The sequence below is a fragment of the Stegodyphus dumicola genome, chromosome 5 (genome assembly GCF_044657685.1).
Source record: "Stegodyphus dumicola isolate Sdum_Otavi_A_Nest chromosome 5, ASM4465768v1".
Classification (NCBI taxonomy): domain Eukaryota; kingdom Metazoa; phylum Arthropoda; class Arachnida; order Araneae; family Eresidae; genus Stegodyphus; species Stegodyphus dumicola.
The window spans coordinates 226,204,091-226,222,400 of NC_140772.1; the positions used below are offsets into that span (position 1 = coordinate 226,204,091).

The following is an 18,310-nucleotide window of genomic DNA, read 5'->3' on the forward strand; positions in this document are numbered from 1 at the left end:
TTTTAGGAGATTATAAAAATTCTGTTGTCATTCCCTTCTTTCCATCAATTAGCTATAAAGTTGCACATATTTTGCAGAAATTTAACTTTCGGGTTGTTTACTCTCCCATCAATAAAATTCCAACTTCTATACTCAAGGACCCCATTCCGGATATGAATTCCTGGGGTATTTATAGGATTCCTTGCCAGTGCGGTTTAATTTACATTGGCCAAACTAAGAGAGCCTTAAAATTTCGCGTCAAAGAACATGAGGCATATGTTAGAAAAAAGGAAACACAGAAGTCTTCTGTTGCTCAACATTGTTGGTCCGAAAATCACACTTTCAATTTTTCTGCTGCCAAAATTATTCAAAAAACATCTTCCATTGGAGAACTGGATTTTCTAGAGGCATTTCACATTCATAAAAATCTTTCTCTTCTAGTTAACGATCCTAATTCCAATCCAAATTTGCCTTCGGCTTTAGAGAAATTATATTTTAGTTCTGGTTTCGCCAACAGATGGCGCCACTTGCTTATTCTTGTCCAGGCTTTCTTATCTTATCTAAACATTATTTCCTATCTTGTTCATTTGCGGTTTTGCAGCTGAAGATGATGGTTCAGTAAAACCATCGAAACTAGTCCTGTGAAAATTTTGTAAATTAACGCTGATTTTTGTTGTTTGACTTCTGAATTAGTATTTATTCGGCGTGTTATTGTGTCTTAATTAATGTAAAATATTCGTTCAACTGTAATATTTTTTGTTCTCAACTTAAATTATTCAGTCATGCAATAAAATTCCCTTTTTTTTTAGTTGCATTTATAATGCAATATTTTCAGTTTCATGATTAAACTAAAAAATGACTCTACTGTATTTTCATAAATGTACTTTATGACCGTCGACTGCAGGCTCTACTTTACCCCTACACTACAGCCTACAGCTCTCGTATCTGGTGTGAGATTGAGTGCAATATACTATCTGCACTGTGCCCGGCCGCCGACCACTGGCCACATCTAGTATAAAACTGATTAACTAACTAACGAAATTCAGTAGATTGCTGGTACATACAGAAAAAAGTATTGAGAATTTGAAAAAAATTTATTTTGGTTTGTGTACAATTTCAGTTTTTATTTATTTATTTAATAAATGATGTGCCTTTCCTAAAAATACATTTCTGTGTTTGGTTCCGTATTAATTATATGTTGAAAGTGCATTTCTGTTAATCATGAACAGTGTATACAGAAAAGTTTGATTCCTTTCTTTTTTAAAAAAAAAAAAAAAAAAAAAGTGTATGCTGAGCAAAAAGAGAGAGCAACCAGAGCAAAAAAAGAGGTCCACCCGAACCAGTCCACCAGAAGCAGAAAACCAAAGAATGAGGTAACTTTTTTTTTTTTTTTTTTTTTCCTGTAGTATTTCTCTAAACCAGGGGTTCTCAACCAGTGATATGCATTTCTAAAAGCCAGTGGTGTGCGTACCACTGCTGGTATGCAAGAGAAAAGTGGGTAGTCTGCTAAGAAGCAATTTTAACTAATAAATTAAAAAATGAATAGTTTTTGTTCAAAGTCAATAGCCACTTATAGACTTTCGCAAGATCCGAACGATCTGTTTGCATGGCAGTTTTCATAGTTTTTCCATGTTGTACGTTTCACAAATATTCTTTTAGTGGTTGACATAACAAAACTTACCATAAATGACGTTTCTAAAAGGCGTGATAGAAATGGATGCTCTATTTAATAGGAAATAAAAATAAGTTCCTGTAAAAAAGAAAAAAAAGTATCTCTTTAATTTGCTAAAACTAAGTGAAATAAGACAAGACATATAGAAATTGATTTCTCTTAAAAAGGCTCAAATTTGCCACTAAAGTTTAGAATTAAAAATTAATTAAATTTTGATAATTAAAATGGTAACCAATTTTTAATATAATATTTTAATGTGTGTATATTTAATACAATTAGCCAAAAGGTTGGGCAAATGACAAAATATTTTTTAGCCCAAAGGGCGTTAACCCAAATGGGCTATTAATTTCAAGAAGGCCTTTCACGTTGATTCACTTTTGAAAGTGTTGCCACCAAATATTATTGCCATGCATTATATATTTAAAGGAACTAAATAATAAAGAATCTATGATTGCATGAATGTTTCTTGCAAGGTGATAAAACAACGGTACCTAGAACCATCAAATTTTGAATATGGTAGTCTTCCAACCAAACATGGCCACCTGAATGCCCATATTTAGAATTTCGAATTTGTTTAATGATCTACTTTGCAAATCTTTAACGAATTTTTAATTAGCAAACTCCACGATTTCAAAGCGAGCCATGTACGGACATTATTATCTCCAACTCGCGACACTGTGCATCGGAAATTCTAAAGGTATGTTGTTTTGCTGTTTTTAAATATTTTGTAATATTGCTATTCAGTTGAATTTCATGTATTTAAGTGCGAGGGGTATGATATTTAATAAGTAAAGGTAACACTCGAAACATTTAAAAAAACATCCTTTTGGGAATAATATAAAATCTGAAAGGATTCAGTTTCTTTCTTTCTTTTTAGCCTAAAGGCCAGAAGCTCTATTAACTTCATTTTTGGGCATTTTACGTTGAAATCTTAAATGTCCGTTTCACTTTTCAAATTGTTGCAACCATAAAGAAATTAAGTAATGAAGAATCTGCATGAATATATGTATTTTTCTCGCATTGTGATAAAACAACGGTACCTAGAGCGATGAAATGTTGAATGACGTAATCCTCCACTGAATATGGGCATCTCTAAGTCCTAATTTTGAATTTGTTTTATTATCGATTTCATATTTTGTAACGCTTTAACGAATTTTTTATAGAAGAACGTAATGATTTCAAAGGGAGCAACGGCAAAACTGTACGGGGGAAAAAAATAACTATCTCTTTATTTCCAGCACAGGAGACTGAGTATCGGAAATTCTAAAGATATGCTCATCCGATATTGCTGTTGAACTGAATTTTATGTTTTAAGTGCGAAGGACATATTTCATAAATAAAGGTCGCACACAAAACATTTAAAAAAAATGCCTCTTTTGGCATTGGTAAAATCTGAAAGCCTTCAGATTTTATTTTATTTTAATTATTATTATTATTATATTTCTATTTAGTAATTGAAAAGTAATCATGGTAAAATATAGTTGTGGTACTAAGGGTTTTCAGTTTTTGTTTAGGTAGTACACGTTGGTCAAAAGGTTGAGAACCCCTGCTCTAAAGCATATGTCTAAAAAATTCATGAGTTTTTTACTTATTTTTATTTTAAGCATTCAAAATATATTTTAATCATTATAGCCGTATTTTTAACAATGGGAAACTTTGCAGTAGCAAATTTTTCACAATTTTTTTTAGGAAATTTCTAACAGGTATATTATTCTTTTTAAAGCATGGAGATTAAGACTTAATTGTTTCTATTTTTATAAAACAGGAATATCAGTAGTTCTTCAAAACCTTAATGCTAACTGAGCAATTTCTGTTTTCAAATTTTAAAGAAAATTTAAGTTACAGTTTACATGATTTTAAGTATATGCTTTGGCTTCAACTCGCACTCGCAGTCAGATGGTGGTTATATATAGAGTTGTGTATTGTCATTTGTGTATTGGATGGAATTTTCAACAATATTTCATTTTTTCTACAAATATCTCTCTGAGTGACCAGAAATGTAAGGTTATAATTGTAAGTGTTGTTTAGAAACCTGAAGCAACATTAATGGGAATTTCTACAAATCTATGTGTTTTCAGTTAAAATGCTAAATATAACCTTTGTTCTGTAGAATCCATACAGCTTCTCATTTTATCCAAAATAAGTGCATTTCAACGGAATGGTAAAACGTAGTAAGCAATATATATGGATCTTTCCCAAAAAAGTATTTTTCCACAATATTATTTTGGATATGCGCACATGAAGGTTTCTCACATTATAAAAATTTCTATATATTTAGCTATATTTTGCATAAGACACTTCAACACATTTTACTGTATACTGTTGACTGCAGAAAGATTGCTCTCAAGAATTTCCATCATGCCTTCATCTTTATGCAAAAATGTTTGGATTGCAGTTAGATTTTTTTATTGTGAGTTCAATGTGGTTGGAGATTTTTAAAAAAAAAAATTGCTTTTATAGAATCTCGTAGTTTACTTATATTTATGGAAAAAAAAAATGAGTTTTTTTAGTTTTGTGATTAAGACACGTTTTGCATTCCATTCTTTTAGAAAAAGAAAAAGCAGTTTTGGAACCTGAGAATACATATGTGTGATTTTATGATCTGTAGACAGTTACCATCCTGACATCAAAATGCTTTTTTTAAATGAAAAATAATAATAATAATAATAATAATAATAATCATTTTGAAATTTCTTTTATATTTGAGCAATATCTCAATATAGAAACATACAGACAAATAACGTATAGGATATAAATCCTTTGTATGGTACCTGAAATTTTAGAAGTATTTCAGAAGTGATAAATGTTTGATTGTCAGTTCCATATATTTCATAATTCTGAGGTTTTATGTGTGGCTAAGTTCTTCATAATCTAGTATAGGATAACATAGCAATAAGGGAACATAAAATAATAGTCTAAGGACCTTCTGTAAAGATGTGTAAATATATCTATCCAAAAGTTTTTATATCATGTCATGGAAATAACTTTCATTGTTGTAAATCAGCCAGCAGCCTGGAAAGTTAGTTAACTTTGTTCCATGTTTTAATGGAACAAACCTGAGATTTTAATTATTAGTTAGTAATGATTGGCACAGTGGGTCGTTAGTGTGTACTGTTTATAATTATTTTAACTAACATTTATTTTAAGTTCTCTTTCCTCTCTGGCCTTTACTTTCCCCTAGAATTGCCAATGCTAGAGTATGTAAATTGTAGTAAAGCGCACAGTATATTTAAATTTAGCGGAAGTAAGTTGAGTTTAAATAGAAGGGAATCGAGATTGTAAGTGTGCTTCTTCAATCGCGAACGTGCATGTTGCTCGGTAGAAATTTAGAACCACGCATATCGGCCTGTGTGCCTCTCTCGGCAGCTTTTGCTAAATCTCTCAACTGCTTAATCAGTAAGCTCGCTGCATCTCAGTGGTAATTTAGAACACAGTTAGGTTAGTTTAAGATCTCAGAGCCTCGTGGATAGAGATCACGCTATTTATTCATCCAGTTATTATTTTTCAGTTCTACTTTCTGTTTCAGTTAAACCTCCGGTTCGGCAGAGTTTGTGAGCGTCAAGTGGGCGCATCTGTTATTTTAAAAGTTGAATAAAAAGGGCTTTAAACCCTTCTTATGTTTCGGTGTAAATTCACACTTAGTAGCAGTCACTACCACAGTTTGCTGACAAGTTGGGGCCTCTCGATATCCCAAGTGGAACTGCTTTTCTTGTCCTTTGCTGTAATGCCTAAACATTCGAATGATTAAACATGAAAGACGTGAATGATATTTTTTTGATTATTTTCTGTTAATAAAAAGATTTTGTAGGTCTTTTGTTGTAACACCTTAGCGACACTTTTTATTGCTATACTGATCTCAATAGATATATGTCTGGTACCTCTTACATTGAATTTGCGTGTTATTAAGCACAATGTTTTTGGATTTTAAGCATGCAGAATTCTTGATGTGTAATGCTGTTTGAATGCTTGAAGGAGCTATTGTGTGACATCAGGAAATACAGAGTGATATTAGGTCCTTTCAATACAGTATCAAAAGCAATGTCCCATTCATCAGACTCCAGTTTTCATTTTCTTTTGAAAATCTGACAGACAGCTCACAATGACTACTTATAAAGGTGTTGAAAAAAGCTCAAAAATTCCCATCTACAAACTCATATTTTTTTCATAATTTATACTAGTTTTTTCTTAATATCAATACCTCATAAAAACTGGCATATACCTAGCTCAAGCTTTTTTATATCTGAGTGTAAATGTAAGAAATATTTGTAATGTGTGCACTAGATGTTCAGTTTCTAAAATATTTATATTACTTTTACAGCACTCAGCATCAAGCGCGAGCTCATGTCCTCCTCCTCCCCACCTCGTAAGTTTTGTGCATCTTTATGTATGTTATAAGGTTTTACAGGAAAAAAATATCTTAAAAATATTTTTTAAATTGAAAAATATCAAAATTTAAACTAATAAAATTTAAATACATAAATTATATTTTAGGATATATTTATTATCTCTAAAATTACGAAGATTGAACTAATTTCAATGTAAAAACATATTTTCTTCAGAGAACTGCTAGGCTTAGTACACGAATGGTGGCAGATTTGCTACCATGATTTTAAAAATATATTTTAGCATTAAAAACAATAATTTTGTAAAATTTATTTTATATTGTGTGATACACTCACTCTTTTACTTTATATAAATAGTAATTATTAACTGTTTTATTTTTTAAATATTTGTAAAATAAACAGACAACTTACGTCTGAAAAGGTGCTTGCATTGTTTGCTGCATCCATGCTTCTTCTCATTTTTTTCCTTTAAGCTGGTGCTGCTATCTATGCCTAAAATTTGCTAATAATACATGAGAAAGTTTCAGTATATAAATTTATGACATAAAAATTACATTTCATGGCGTTCCTGGTATAAAAACGTGGCATTTAATATATGGTAGCAAATATGCTACCATATAAAAGGGTTAAAGAGAAGAAAATCGATATAAACTAGCCAAAATGTTTGGGAAGGCTTGTAGAGACATTAAGTATTTTTGAAAGCAGGAATGATAAAAAATTAACAACGTCTTCGCCGGGAATCAAACCGCGGACCTCTGGAATACCACTACCAGTGTGCAAACTACTACATCACGAAGGGTCACCAAGAAGGTGGGAGAAATACCTTATATACTCCCCCTTTTAAATGGCAACTGGGGTTTTTAGGGAATCCAATCGCCAAATCCTTTGTGTGGAGAACCCATCGAGTAACCATCACCCATCAAATAACCATCAACACCATCAAGTAAAACTTATTCTTTGCATCTACTGAGACTTATATATAAAACAACTTATCACCTCTGGCACTTTAATGGCTTATTGGAACCTTAAAGTACGTATATTAACTGGGTTACAACCCCTAGAACTCTACATAAAGCTATGAAATTAACTGCATTAAGCAGAGCTTGTCTGACTTTTCACACTTACCAATTGTGCCTACATCAGGCCTTTCAGGTTTGTTCCAATCAGCAGGTCTCTCTACAGACAACATTCAGTCTTTTGTTATGAATCATGCTGATTATGATCTCACTTCTCATTTTAACCTATGCCGTTTGACATAAAATCTCCCTACTATTTGCTAAACCTCTATACTGACCAAGTATGTGACAAAATGAGACATTAAAAAAAAGCATAAAGCTAACTATTAGTAAAATGTAAATGTCACTTATCTTCTTTTAAATATGTCCAACTATTATAAGTGTAAAATATTTAATGCTACATGATAAACTGCATGAAATTTATTTTATTCACTACTTACAAAGCTCTTGAAAAAAGCTCAAAAATTCCCATCTACAAACTCATATTTTTTTCATAATTTATACTAGATTTTACTTAATATCAATACCTCATAAAAACTGGCATACACCTAGCTCAAGCTTTTTTATATCTGAGTGTAAATGTAAGAAATATTTGTAATGTGTGCACTAGATATTCAGTTTCTAAAATATTTATATTACTTTTACAGCACTCAGCATCAAGCGCAAGCTCATCTCCTCCTCCTCTCCACCTCGTAAGTTTTGTGCATCTTTATGTAAGTTATAAAGTTGTACAGGAAAAAAATATCTTAAAAATATTTTTTAAATTGAAAAATATCAAAATTTAAACTAATAAAATTTAAATACATAAATTATATTTATTATCTCTAAAATTATGAAGATTGAACTAATTTCAATGTAAAAACATATTTTCTTCAGAGAACTGCTAGGCTTAGTACACGAATGGTGGCAGATTTGCTACCATGATTTTAAAAATATATTTTAGCATTAAAAACGATAATTTTGTAAAATTTATTTTATACTGTGTGATACACTCACTCTTTTACTTTATATAAATAGTATTTATTAACTGTTTTATTTTTTTAATATTTGTAAAATAAACAGACAACTTACGTCTGAAAAGGTGCTTGCATTGTTTGCTGCATCCATGCTTCTTCTCATTTTTTTCCTTTAAGCTAGTGCCGCTGTCTATGCCTAAAATTTGCTAATAATACATGAGAAAGGTTGAGTCTATAAATTTATGACATAAAAATTACATTTCATGGCATTCCTGGTATAAAAACGTGGCATTTAATATATGGTAGCAAATATGCTACCATATAAAAGGGTTAAAGAGAAGAAAATCGATATAAACTAGCCAAACTGTTTGGGAAGGCTTGTAGAGACAGTAAGTATTTTTGAAAGCAGGAACGATAAAAAATTAAGAACGTCTTTGCCGTGAATCGAACCGCGGACCTCTGGAATACCGCTACCACTGTGCAAACCACTACACCACGAAGGGTCACCAAGAAGTTGGGAGAAATACCTTATATACTCCTCCTTTTAAACGGCGACTGGGGTTTTTAGGGAATCCAATCGCCAAATCCTTTGTGTGGAGAACCCATCAAGTAACCATCACCTATCAAATAACCATCAACACCATCAAGTAAAATTTATTCTTTGCATCTACTGAGCTTTATATATAAAACAATTTATCACCTCAGGTGCTTTAATGGCTTATTGGAACCTTAAAGGACATATATTAACTGGGTTACAAGCCCTAGAACTCTACATAAAGCTATGAAATTAACTACATCAAGCAGAGCTTGACTAACTTTTCAACACTTACCAATTGTGCCTACATCAGGCCTTTCAGGTTTGTTCCAATCAGCAGGTCTCTCTATAGACAACATTCAGTCTTTTGTTATGAATGTTTAGTAATAATGCAGACTACTTAGAGATCTGTTTTATTTTTAGGATGGTATCACAAAAGTGAAATTCAGGCATAGATAATATTTTTTATTTAATTTATTCAGTTCCTATTTGCTCATAGGTCCTTAATTTTTTTATTAATGGTCCTTAAAAGTACTTAATTTTTGTGTGCAGAAATGTGTACGAATCCTGTAAGACACCAGTCCTTAGTTTTAATTTCCCAGTTGAAGATAAGTCTCGTTGTTGTTAACATTATTATATTCTGTTAAATGCTTAAATAATCTAGACTTGTAGTGTCCTGTAGTGTTCTAGACTAGCAGTATCCTTTATGGTTATTGCAAGGAATCATTTTTTTTCGTGGAAGGTAATTTTGAGATGTTAGATACAGGTAAGTTAATAGTATAGCATAGTATAATATATGGTAGCAGTAAGAGAACACTAAATAGTAGTCTTAAACATTTCCCTTAAAGATGTGTTAAAAAGTGTAGGCCAAAGGATTTATATCATGTGAAGGAAATATCTTCAACTTTTGTAAAGCTGCCAGCAGCTTGGAAAATGATTTAATTGTTCCATGTCCTAACTGAGTTTATGTTCCGTCGAAGACTTTAAATAGTGACTTACATATTGAGTCATTCGGGGAACTGCCTTTCTCATCCTCTACAGCTGCAATATCTAAACATAAGAAAGATGAAACACAAAAGACATGAAGGATGTTTTTCTTGATTATTTACTATAAATAAAAAAATCTTTGTAGGTCAAAATCTAAAAGACATAGCTCACGAACACTGCCCACAATTTTTTTAAAAAAAAAACTCAAAAATACACTTCCAGCAAATTTTTTCATAATTCATTTTGTTCTTTTAGTTTTCCTTGATGTCAATATCTCATAAAAACTGGCATGCAGTTATCTGAAGACTTTTGATATATGATTGCAAATGTAAGAAATATTTGTAATGCGTGCTCTAACATTTGAAAGTTTATATAATAATATATATATATATATATTATATATATACTATTTTTCACTTTTGAAGGTCTCCTCATCCACGATGAGAGCAAGCCGAAGAAAGCGCCCCCGGCTCCCTCCTCGACGTAAGCCACCTGTAAGTTTTATGCATCTACATATGTATTATAAGGAGAATTATTGTGTATCTGTGAATTCAAATTTTGAATGATGTTAATTCATAATTTAACTATTCTTTAAGATTTGATTTAACTTTGTTAATTAGGCTTAGTTTTAGAGCTTTTAATAGACAGCAGTCCTTGGCTTTAATTTCCCAGTGGAAGTTAAGTCTTATTTGTTGTATTCATGTTTAAATAATGTAGAATTTAGTAGTGCCCTTTATGATTATTGCAACGAATCGTTTCTTTTCATGGAAGTAATTTTAAGTTTTTACCTGGGGATAAATTCTTCATAGTGTAGTGTACTATAGCATGAAGTAACAGTAAGGAAACATAAAATAATAGTTTAAGAATGTATATCTTTATGATGTGTAATGCAAATATTATTTAACTATTGGTATCCTTATAAATTATGACCTATTCGAATCTGTGGTCTTTTGTGTTTGTAATCATTTACTTGCAATTTCTATTTGTAATAATTAAATATTGAGAAATTTAATGTTCCCAAAAATAAATTAATTTTGAAATTTCAGTTGTCTGGCTAACTTAAAAAGAACACCTTTAAAAACGTTTTTTAGGTACCGTACATTTCTATGTAAGCCGAGAATTTTTAACGTATTATTTGTTTCTCGTGTTAATCTTATAGTGTATACAAATTCAGTATGATTTTCAAATAATTTGAGCATGAAAATAATATTTCGGATAAACTAATTGAAAGATATTTTTATTTTATTTAATTCTAAAATATATATAAATCATATTTCTTATTATAAGTGTTTGATTCACTACAAGATTCACTACTTACAAAGCTCTTGAAAAAAAAATTCAAAAATTCCGATCTACAAACTCGTATTTTTTTCATAAATTATAATAGTTTTTATTTAATGTCAAGACCTCATAAAAACTGGCATACACCTAGCTCACAGTTTTTTTATATCTGAGTGAAAATGTAAGAAATATTTGTAATGTGTACACTAGCGATTCAAAGTTTCTAAAATATTTATGTTACTTTTAAAGCACTCAGCACCAACTGCGAGCTCATCTCCTCCTCTCCACCACGTAAGTTTTGTGCTTCTTTATATATATTATAAGGAAAACTATTAAGTATCTGTCATTTCAGATTTTTAATTCATAATTTAATTAGAGTTCTCCTTAAATTTGATTTAGCTTAGTTATTAGCTTTTTTATCAGGTTTAGTTCAGGAGCTTTTAGTAGACACCAGTTCTTAGTTTCCCAGTTGAAGTTAAGTCTCATTTTTGTTAACATATTATGTTCTGTTAAATGCTTAAATAATCTTGACTGTAGTATTATCCTTCATGGTTATTGCAAGGAATCATTTCTTTTCATGGAAGGTAATTTTGAGGTTTTAGATGTAGATCTTCATAGTATAGCATAGTATAATATATGGTAGCAGTAAGAGAATATGAAATAATAGTCTTAAACATTTCCCTTAAAGATGTGTAAAAAAGTGTCATCCAAAGGATTTATATCATGTCAAGAAAATATCTTCAACTGCTGTAAAGCTGCTAGCAGCTTGGAAAATGATTCAAGTTTGTTCCACATCCTAATGGAGTTTATGCCTCACCTGAGACCTTAAGCAGTGACTGACATATTGAGTCGCTCATGCAACTGCCTTGCTCATACCCTACAGTTTTTTTTATTTAGAGACATGTTTTGCATGCCATTCTTTTAGAAAAAGAAATTCAGTTTTAGGAAATGACGATACAGATGTGTGATTTTATGATTTGTAGGCAGTTACCATTGTGAGATCAAAATGCTTTTTTAAGATTTGAGAGAAAATAAACTTGATAAAAATTTTGAAATAAATTTCATTTACTTTTGAATAGAATCTCTATATAGCAACATGCACATAAATGACGCATGGGGTATCATTTTTGTAGGCAATCTGAAATTTTAGGGCTTGAATTTCAGAAGCAATAAATGTATCATAGTCAAATCTATTTAGTGCATAATTCTGGGGTGTTAAGTTCTTCAAAATGTAGGATAGTATAACAAATTATGACAGACATAACTCACCATAAATGCACACAAATAACTCGAAAAATTCACGTCCAACATTTATTTTAGTTTACTTAATGTCAATACCTCATAAAAATTGGCATGCAGCAATCTCAAGTTTTTGACATTTGATTGTAAATGTAAGAAATATTTGTAATAGAGGACACTATGCTAATAATTGTTCCTAAATATATCCTACTTTTATAGGGCAATGAAAAGAAAAGGGTGAGGGTGTTCAAAAGAGTAAGCTTCTACAGATCTCCTGCTCCATCTCTTTGCATACCCGAAGTAAGTTTTGTGTATCTTTAATATATTTTTGCAACATAAATGGAAGTAAATGGTGGTTCTAGTCTGGTTTCCATTTCAGGCAGCTGATACTTAATAATGATATTTTTTTTCCAAATTTCACAACACGGTGTTCTAAAACAAGTCTCTTTCTTTAAAATGCAAAAAAAAGTTTGATAAGATATGATTAAACACGCCATTATAAACATTATACATCGTTGAAACTTCGGGTTCAAAAACTTTTACAATTACCGTATTTGACGGCATATAAGACGCACCCTTATTTAGAAGGCCACACACAAGGGAAAAAAGTTTCATTAGTCCGCACGATAGCTCTGTACCACAATAACTTAAAATGTGGCTTCTTTTAGTTCTCACATTTCGTAAAAACCAAATAAACAATCATTGAATGCAATTACCAAACATATTTTTATTAAGGAAAATTAACAAACGGCAAGCTATTTTTTTCCGGTAGGTTGTGGACCGAAACGCCTTGCTGCTGCTCTGTTTCCATGCATTTTAGCGTAGTTTAACACTCCTAGTTTATACTGAATTGCGTATAGATTAATCTTTTGTTTCCTGTAGTCATATTTTCCAGGGTATTTTTTTTTTAAAACAAACAGTTTTAAGCACCAATACTGACACATTTATACAGAGTAGCACCGATACTGACACGTGTGTCGGATGAGTCAAAGAAAGTCTATGTAAAGTAGGAAAGGCTCCATAGACATAATGTGACCATCAAACCTGTTCAAACTTCGACATCAGCTTCGAGCTTTGGCGTTTTTTGGCGACAGATATTTGACGCATGCGCAAAATAATTATGGCAGATGTAGAAAAAGTTATGACCTTTATCCGGGCTAAAAATAGCATTCAGTATTGAAACAGTTAATCTGTGTCTTTCACGTATAAGACGCAGGTAACTTTTTTGAGACCAAATTTAGGGAAAAAAAGTGTGTCTTATATGTCGTCAAATACGGTAGATCCATGAAATCTTACTATGCTGATCAATCGAGGGTGTAGTTTGAACGGTGTGACCAATGATGACTTAAATCAATTTATTACCGGACATGGCCATTTCACCACTTATCTTAAAAGATTTGGTATTCAGGAAAATATTGTATGCAATTATTATAAAGTTTATGTCGAATAAAAACATTATTGTAAAGTTTATGGCGACTCGGTATGACTGCAAGTTGTTTGAATGAATTCATCATGCGGATTTAAAGCATAATGTAGATAGGGTGGATCTTGAGAAACTTAATGGAATAGCCAGAGTATTTATGAATTATTTAAATTGTAATCGAAATGTCTGTGGTATTGAGATCTGAGAATGTTTTGATCTTTTGTTTTTATTTAAAATTGTGTGATTGATCTTATGTTTGTATAATATATAGTTTTGAAAACTGCAGATAAAATAGGAATATGTTTTGGTAGTATAGAATAAGCTTTGTAAATAAGTTATTTTGGTAGAATATTATGTATTTTGTACGTTTTATTGTAATTGAAATTGTGCTGTTTTGAATTTTAAGATTTTAAACTTTTTAATTTAATTTTGATTTTAAAAATGTTTTAAATGGGAGGAGTGTTGATCTTTGATACATCTTATTGGTTTATTGTGAAGTCTACCAGATAATATTTGAATCTGATGCTTTGTATTGCTCCTGCTCGCCAATTTGTCTTGTTTGTATTACTGTTTTTTATGTTTGTGTTTTATTTTTTAATGTTTATTATTTATTAACATGCTTTATGATCGAGGCGACCTACATTGGTCATATGCTCTTCATTGACAAAAGGGACCGTGTCATATGAATACAAAATTAGTTCCTAAAACTGTACACATGATTTGAAGACATTCTGAGCCTTATTTTTTGCAACAGAACTGGAAGTAAATGATGGTTCTAATCTGGCAGCCTGATAGTTCCATTTCAGACACTTAATGATATTTTTCTCTTTTCCAAATTTCGCAACACAGTGCTCTAAAAGAAGTTTCTTTCTTTTAAATACCAAAAAGAATTTTCCATGAACATGTTCGTGCCACAGCAACACAAAACGTAGTGTTGCTGTGGAATGTTCCATGTTTTCACAATATTTCTTGGAGTTACTTTGCTTCATTTTATAACAACATGGCAAAAAGGAAAAGATGATTGACAGAAGAAATAGAAAAGGTTCCTCAAGGTTTGTAAAGTACTAATTTATGTAAAAACATAGCACACAGAGCAATACAAAGTACTGAAGACAACTGTAACTTCTTCTCTCCCATTCTTTTAAAAACATGATAAACACTCCCAACATGAACTGTTTGTGCAGATGATATTTTCAGTGGAGAAAAACTTTTCTTTAAAACCTAATAGTTATAATTCTGTATGTATGATATAACGGTCATAAAATAATTATGTTTTCTATGGTTTTTGGAGGGTTATAAAATCTGTGCTTTTGGTCAAGTTTTTCTCTTCTTTATATTTTTATCCTTCTTTCCCACAATCTAAAGATAGTGCTAAGCCATTTCTGCTTTGTTGAAAAATAATAATTTGTGTGTTAATAATACTAAATAGTTAATAATGTATCATTAAATAGTGAAAAAATTGCCATCTTTTAAATGAATTGCCATCTAATTTTTTTCCTCCGTGCCATGGAAAGGATTGACTACCTGGATAACCGGACTGTCCTGCATTTGACAAACTATGCCCAGTTTTATTTATTGTGTAGTGACAAATTTTGTATTGTTTCTGAATGAAACTTTTTGCTTGAACCTGCACATTAAAAGATTTTATTTCTAATTTAAAAAAATTTTTCAGCATCACACACTTACCAAAGTAATGGCCGAGTCCCAGGGCCCAGTGACCAATGCACAAGTAAGACATGAGGGTCCTAGGACCAGGATGTCATTTCAGGTAAGACAAATTTAATTTAATTTTATGTTGTTATGTTAATTTAATTTTATGTTTTCATGTTTTTAAATTTTTAATGAAGATATTTCGAGTTTTTGTGTATTTCGAGTTTTTGTGAGTTTTGAGTACTTTCTGAAATATAGTTGCAGTTTAAAAAAATAAAAATAAAAACTCAGGTTGTCCTTAATTTTTTTTTCATTGCATTTTAATTTCATTTCAAATTCAAATTGTCCTACAAAAATACAAAAATTTGAGTCGGTTTCGATCTGTTTTGAGCGACTCTAGCTCTGACTCCTTTTCCCCAAAAATCTGCCTGACTCCACAGCCCTGTCAAAAACCCATGGCTTTCACAACATTTTTTAATAACTAGATGTGAATAATGTTGTTCAGAAAGAACACAAACATTGCCTTCTATTTGTTGCTTCTTTAAAAGCTTCATTTTACATTAGAATGGAAGTGTCAAGTAGCAGACTTTAGCAGTTTTTTTTTTTCCCCCCAGGAAAGCAAAATCATCTAAAAAGTGTGTGAAAAAAAATTTATTTGAATTTTTTTAGTATGCTGTGAAGCATTCTCTTGGCGAGCAGTAACAGAACTAAAAATATCAAGATAAGTAGGTAATTTCAGTCACACACTGTGTACATTTTTATTCCAGTTGTAAATATAAAATTTCCAGTCACATGATGTTTAATTGTTTTTGTATTTTGAATATTAAAAAAGTGTTAATCTTATTTTGGGTACTCTTTTTTTTTTTTTTTTTTTTTTTTTAATTCCGTAGGAGTAAGCTTTATTGTGAATGACAGAGTGTTGTTGTGTCTGCATAACATTTTCAAAATATGCAGTTTCTTCTAGAATTTTATATTTTACATAAAATTCCTATCTATGTTTCTAGATTTCTGTGTTATGGATGCTTGTTTTGTATATAATTATATTCTTTCATGTACTGCCTAATAATGATTAAAATAGAATTTTTTTTAATGTTCTTAAGTTATTTTACTCTATTTTATAATAGGCAGAAGAAACTTCTGTCCAAGAAGATACTTGTAAGTATTCATATTTTTTAGGTTTTCTTTTAAATCATATTCTGGATTAATTGTAAAGGCATCCTTTTTTTATATACTTTTGAAATCATATACAAGTTTTTTGTAGGATGGTGCGGCATTGTATGTGATGCTGTAATTTAACTTATACAATTGTTTTGGATAGAAGTTTCTGTCTATATATACACGGCCCGCCAGCGGCCAAGCGGTAAAGTCGCTGAACACTGGTAGTTTGGTCCGAGGTTCGAATCCCGCGAACGGGCTGCTGCATGGGCGTTTTCGTGGTTTTCCCCAGGTGTAACGTGTATACGAGCCAGTTCCCCTTTGAAAGTCCTCCACGAAGGCGTCCCTCCCCTTAGGCAGATAGCCCTTGTGTGCTTTGCCATAATTAAATAAACCAAACCTGTCTATATATAGACAGCTGCTATATAACAGTTTTAGTCTCTTTTCTCGAAGTTTCTGCGAGCCTGTTTTGCTTTTTCTTTTATCCATTCTACTTACCTAAAATGTAATGTAAAATATTCGTTCAACTGTAATATTTTTTGTTCTCAACTTAAATTATTCAGTGATACAATAAGATACCCTAGAGTCTTGTTTTAGTTGCATTTATAATGCAATATTTTCAGTTTCATGATTAAACTAGAAAATGACTGTACTGTATTTTCATAAATGTACTTTATGACCGTCGACTGTAGGCTCTACTTTACCCCCAGCCTACAGCTATCGTATCTGGTGTGAGTTTGAGTGCGATATGCTGTCTGCACTGTGCCCGGCCGCCTACCACTGGCCACATCTAGTATAAAACTGATTAACTAACTAACAAAATTCAGTAGATTGCTGGTACATACGGAAAAAAGTATTGAGAATTTTAAAAGCATTTATTTTGGTTTGTGTACAATTTCGGTTTTTATTTATTTATTTAATAAATGATGTGCCTTTCCTAAAAATGCATTTCTGTGTTAGGTTCTGTATTAATTATATGTTAAAAGTGCATTTCTGTTAATCATGAACAGTGTATACAGAAAAGTTTGATTCCTTTCTTTTTTTAAAAAAAAAAAAAAAAAAGTGTATGCTGAGCAAAAAGAGAGAGCAACCAGAGCAAAAAAAGAGGTCTACCCGAACCAGTCCACCAGAAGCAGAAAAGCAAAGAATGAGGTAATTTTTTTTTTACCTGTAGTATTTCTCTAAACCAGGGGTTTTCAAACGGTGATATGCGTTTCTAAAAGCCAGTGCTGTGCGTACCACTGCTGGTATGCAAGAGAAAAGTGGGTAGTATGCTAAGAAGCAATTTTAACTAATAAATTAAAAAATGAATAGTTTTTGTTCAAAGTCAATAGCCACTTATAAGACTTTCGCAAGATCCGAACGATCTGTTTCCATGGGGAGTTTTCGTAGTTTTTCCATGTTGTACGTTTCACAAATATTCTTTTAGTGTTTGACATAACAAAACTTACCATAAATGACGTTTCTGAAAGGCGTGATAGAAATGGATGCTGTATTTAATAGGAAATAAAAATAAGTTCCTGTAAAAAAGAAAAAAAAAACTATCTCTTTAATTTCCTTAAAACTAAGTGAAATAAGACTAGACATATAGAAATTGATTTCTCTAAAACAGGCTCAAATTTGCCACTAAAGTTTAGAATTAAAAATTAAGTACATTTTGATAATTAAAATGGTAACCAATTTTTAATCTAATATTTTTATGTGTGTATATTTAATTCAATTAGCCAAAAGGTTGGGCAAATGACAAAATATTTTTTAGCCCAAAGGGCATTAACCCAAATTGGCTATTAATTTCAAGAAGGCCTTTCACGTTGATTCACTTTTGAAAGTGTTGCCACCAAATATTATTGCCATGCATTATATATTTAAAGGAACTAAATAATGAAGAATCTGTATGATTGCATGAATGTTTCTGGTATAGTGATAAAACAATAGTACCTAGAACCATCAAAATTTGAATAATTTAGTTTTCCAATGGAACATGGCCAGTTGAGTGCCCAAGTTTTCAATTTTGAATTCGTGTTATTATCTATTTTGCAAATTTTTAAGAAATTTTTTATTAACAAACTCCGCG

At 31.2% G+C, this 18,310-nt stretch overlaps 1 protein-coding gene across 4 annotated transcripts in view; it reads left to right on the forward strand.

The window, feature by feature from the left end:
• LOC118204288 (uncharacterized) overlaps positions 1–18,310 on the forward strand; it is a 148,087-nt gene that overhangs the window by 72,971 nt on the left and 56,806 nt on the right. For 3 of the 4 annotated variants that reach the window (XM_085817744.1, XM_085817743.1, XM_085817746.1), the window contains 9 exons: positions 1,264–1,352; positions 5,970–6,014; positions 7,658–7,702; positions 9,914–9,982; positions 11,019–11,060; positions 12,228–12,308; positions 15,104–15,199; positions 16,206–16,236; positions 17,300–17,388. In XM_085817744.1, coding sequence (XP_085673870.1) covers positions 1,264–1,352; positions 5,970–6,014; positions 7,658–7,702; positions 9,914–9,982; positions 11,019–11,060; positions 12,228–12,308; positions 15,104–15,199; positions 16,206–16,236; positions 17,300–17,388 — 587 coding nt within the window. The remainder of the gene's footprint in view (positions 1–1,263; positions 1,353–5,969; positions 6,015–7,657; positions 7,703–9,913; positions 9,983–11,018; positions 11,061–12,227; positions 12,309–15,103; positions 15,200–16,205; positions 16,237–17,299; positions 17,389–18,310) is intronic. The other variant, XM_085817745.1, reaches the window with a different exon arrangement.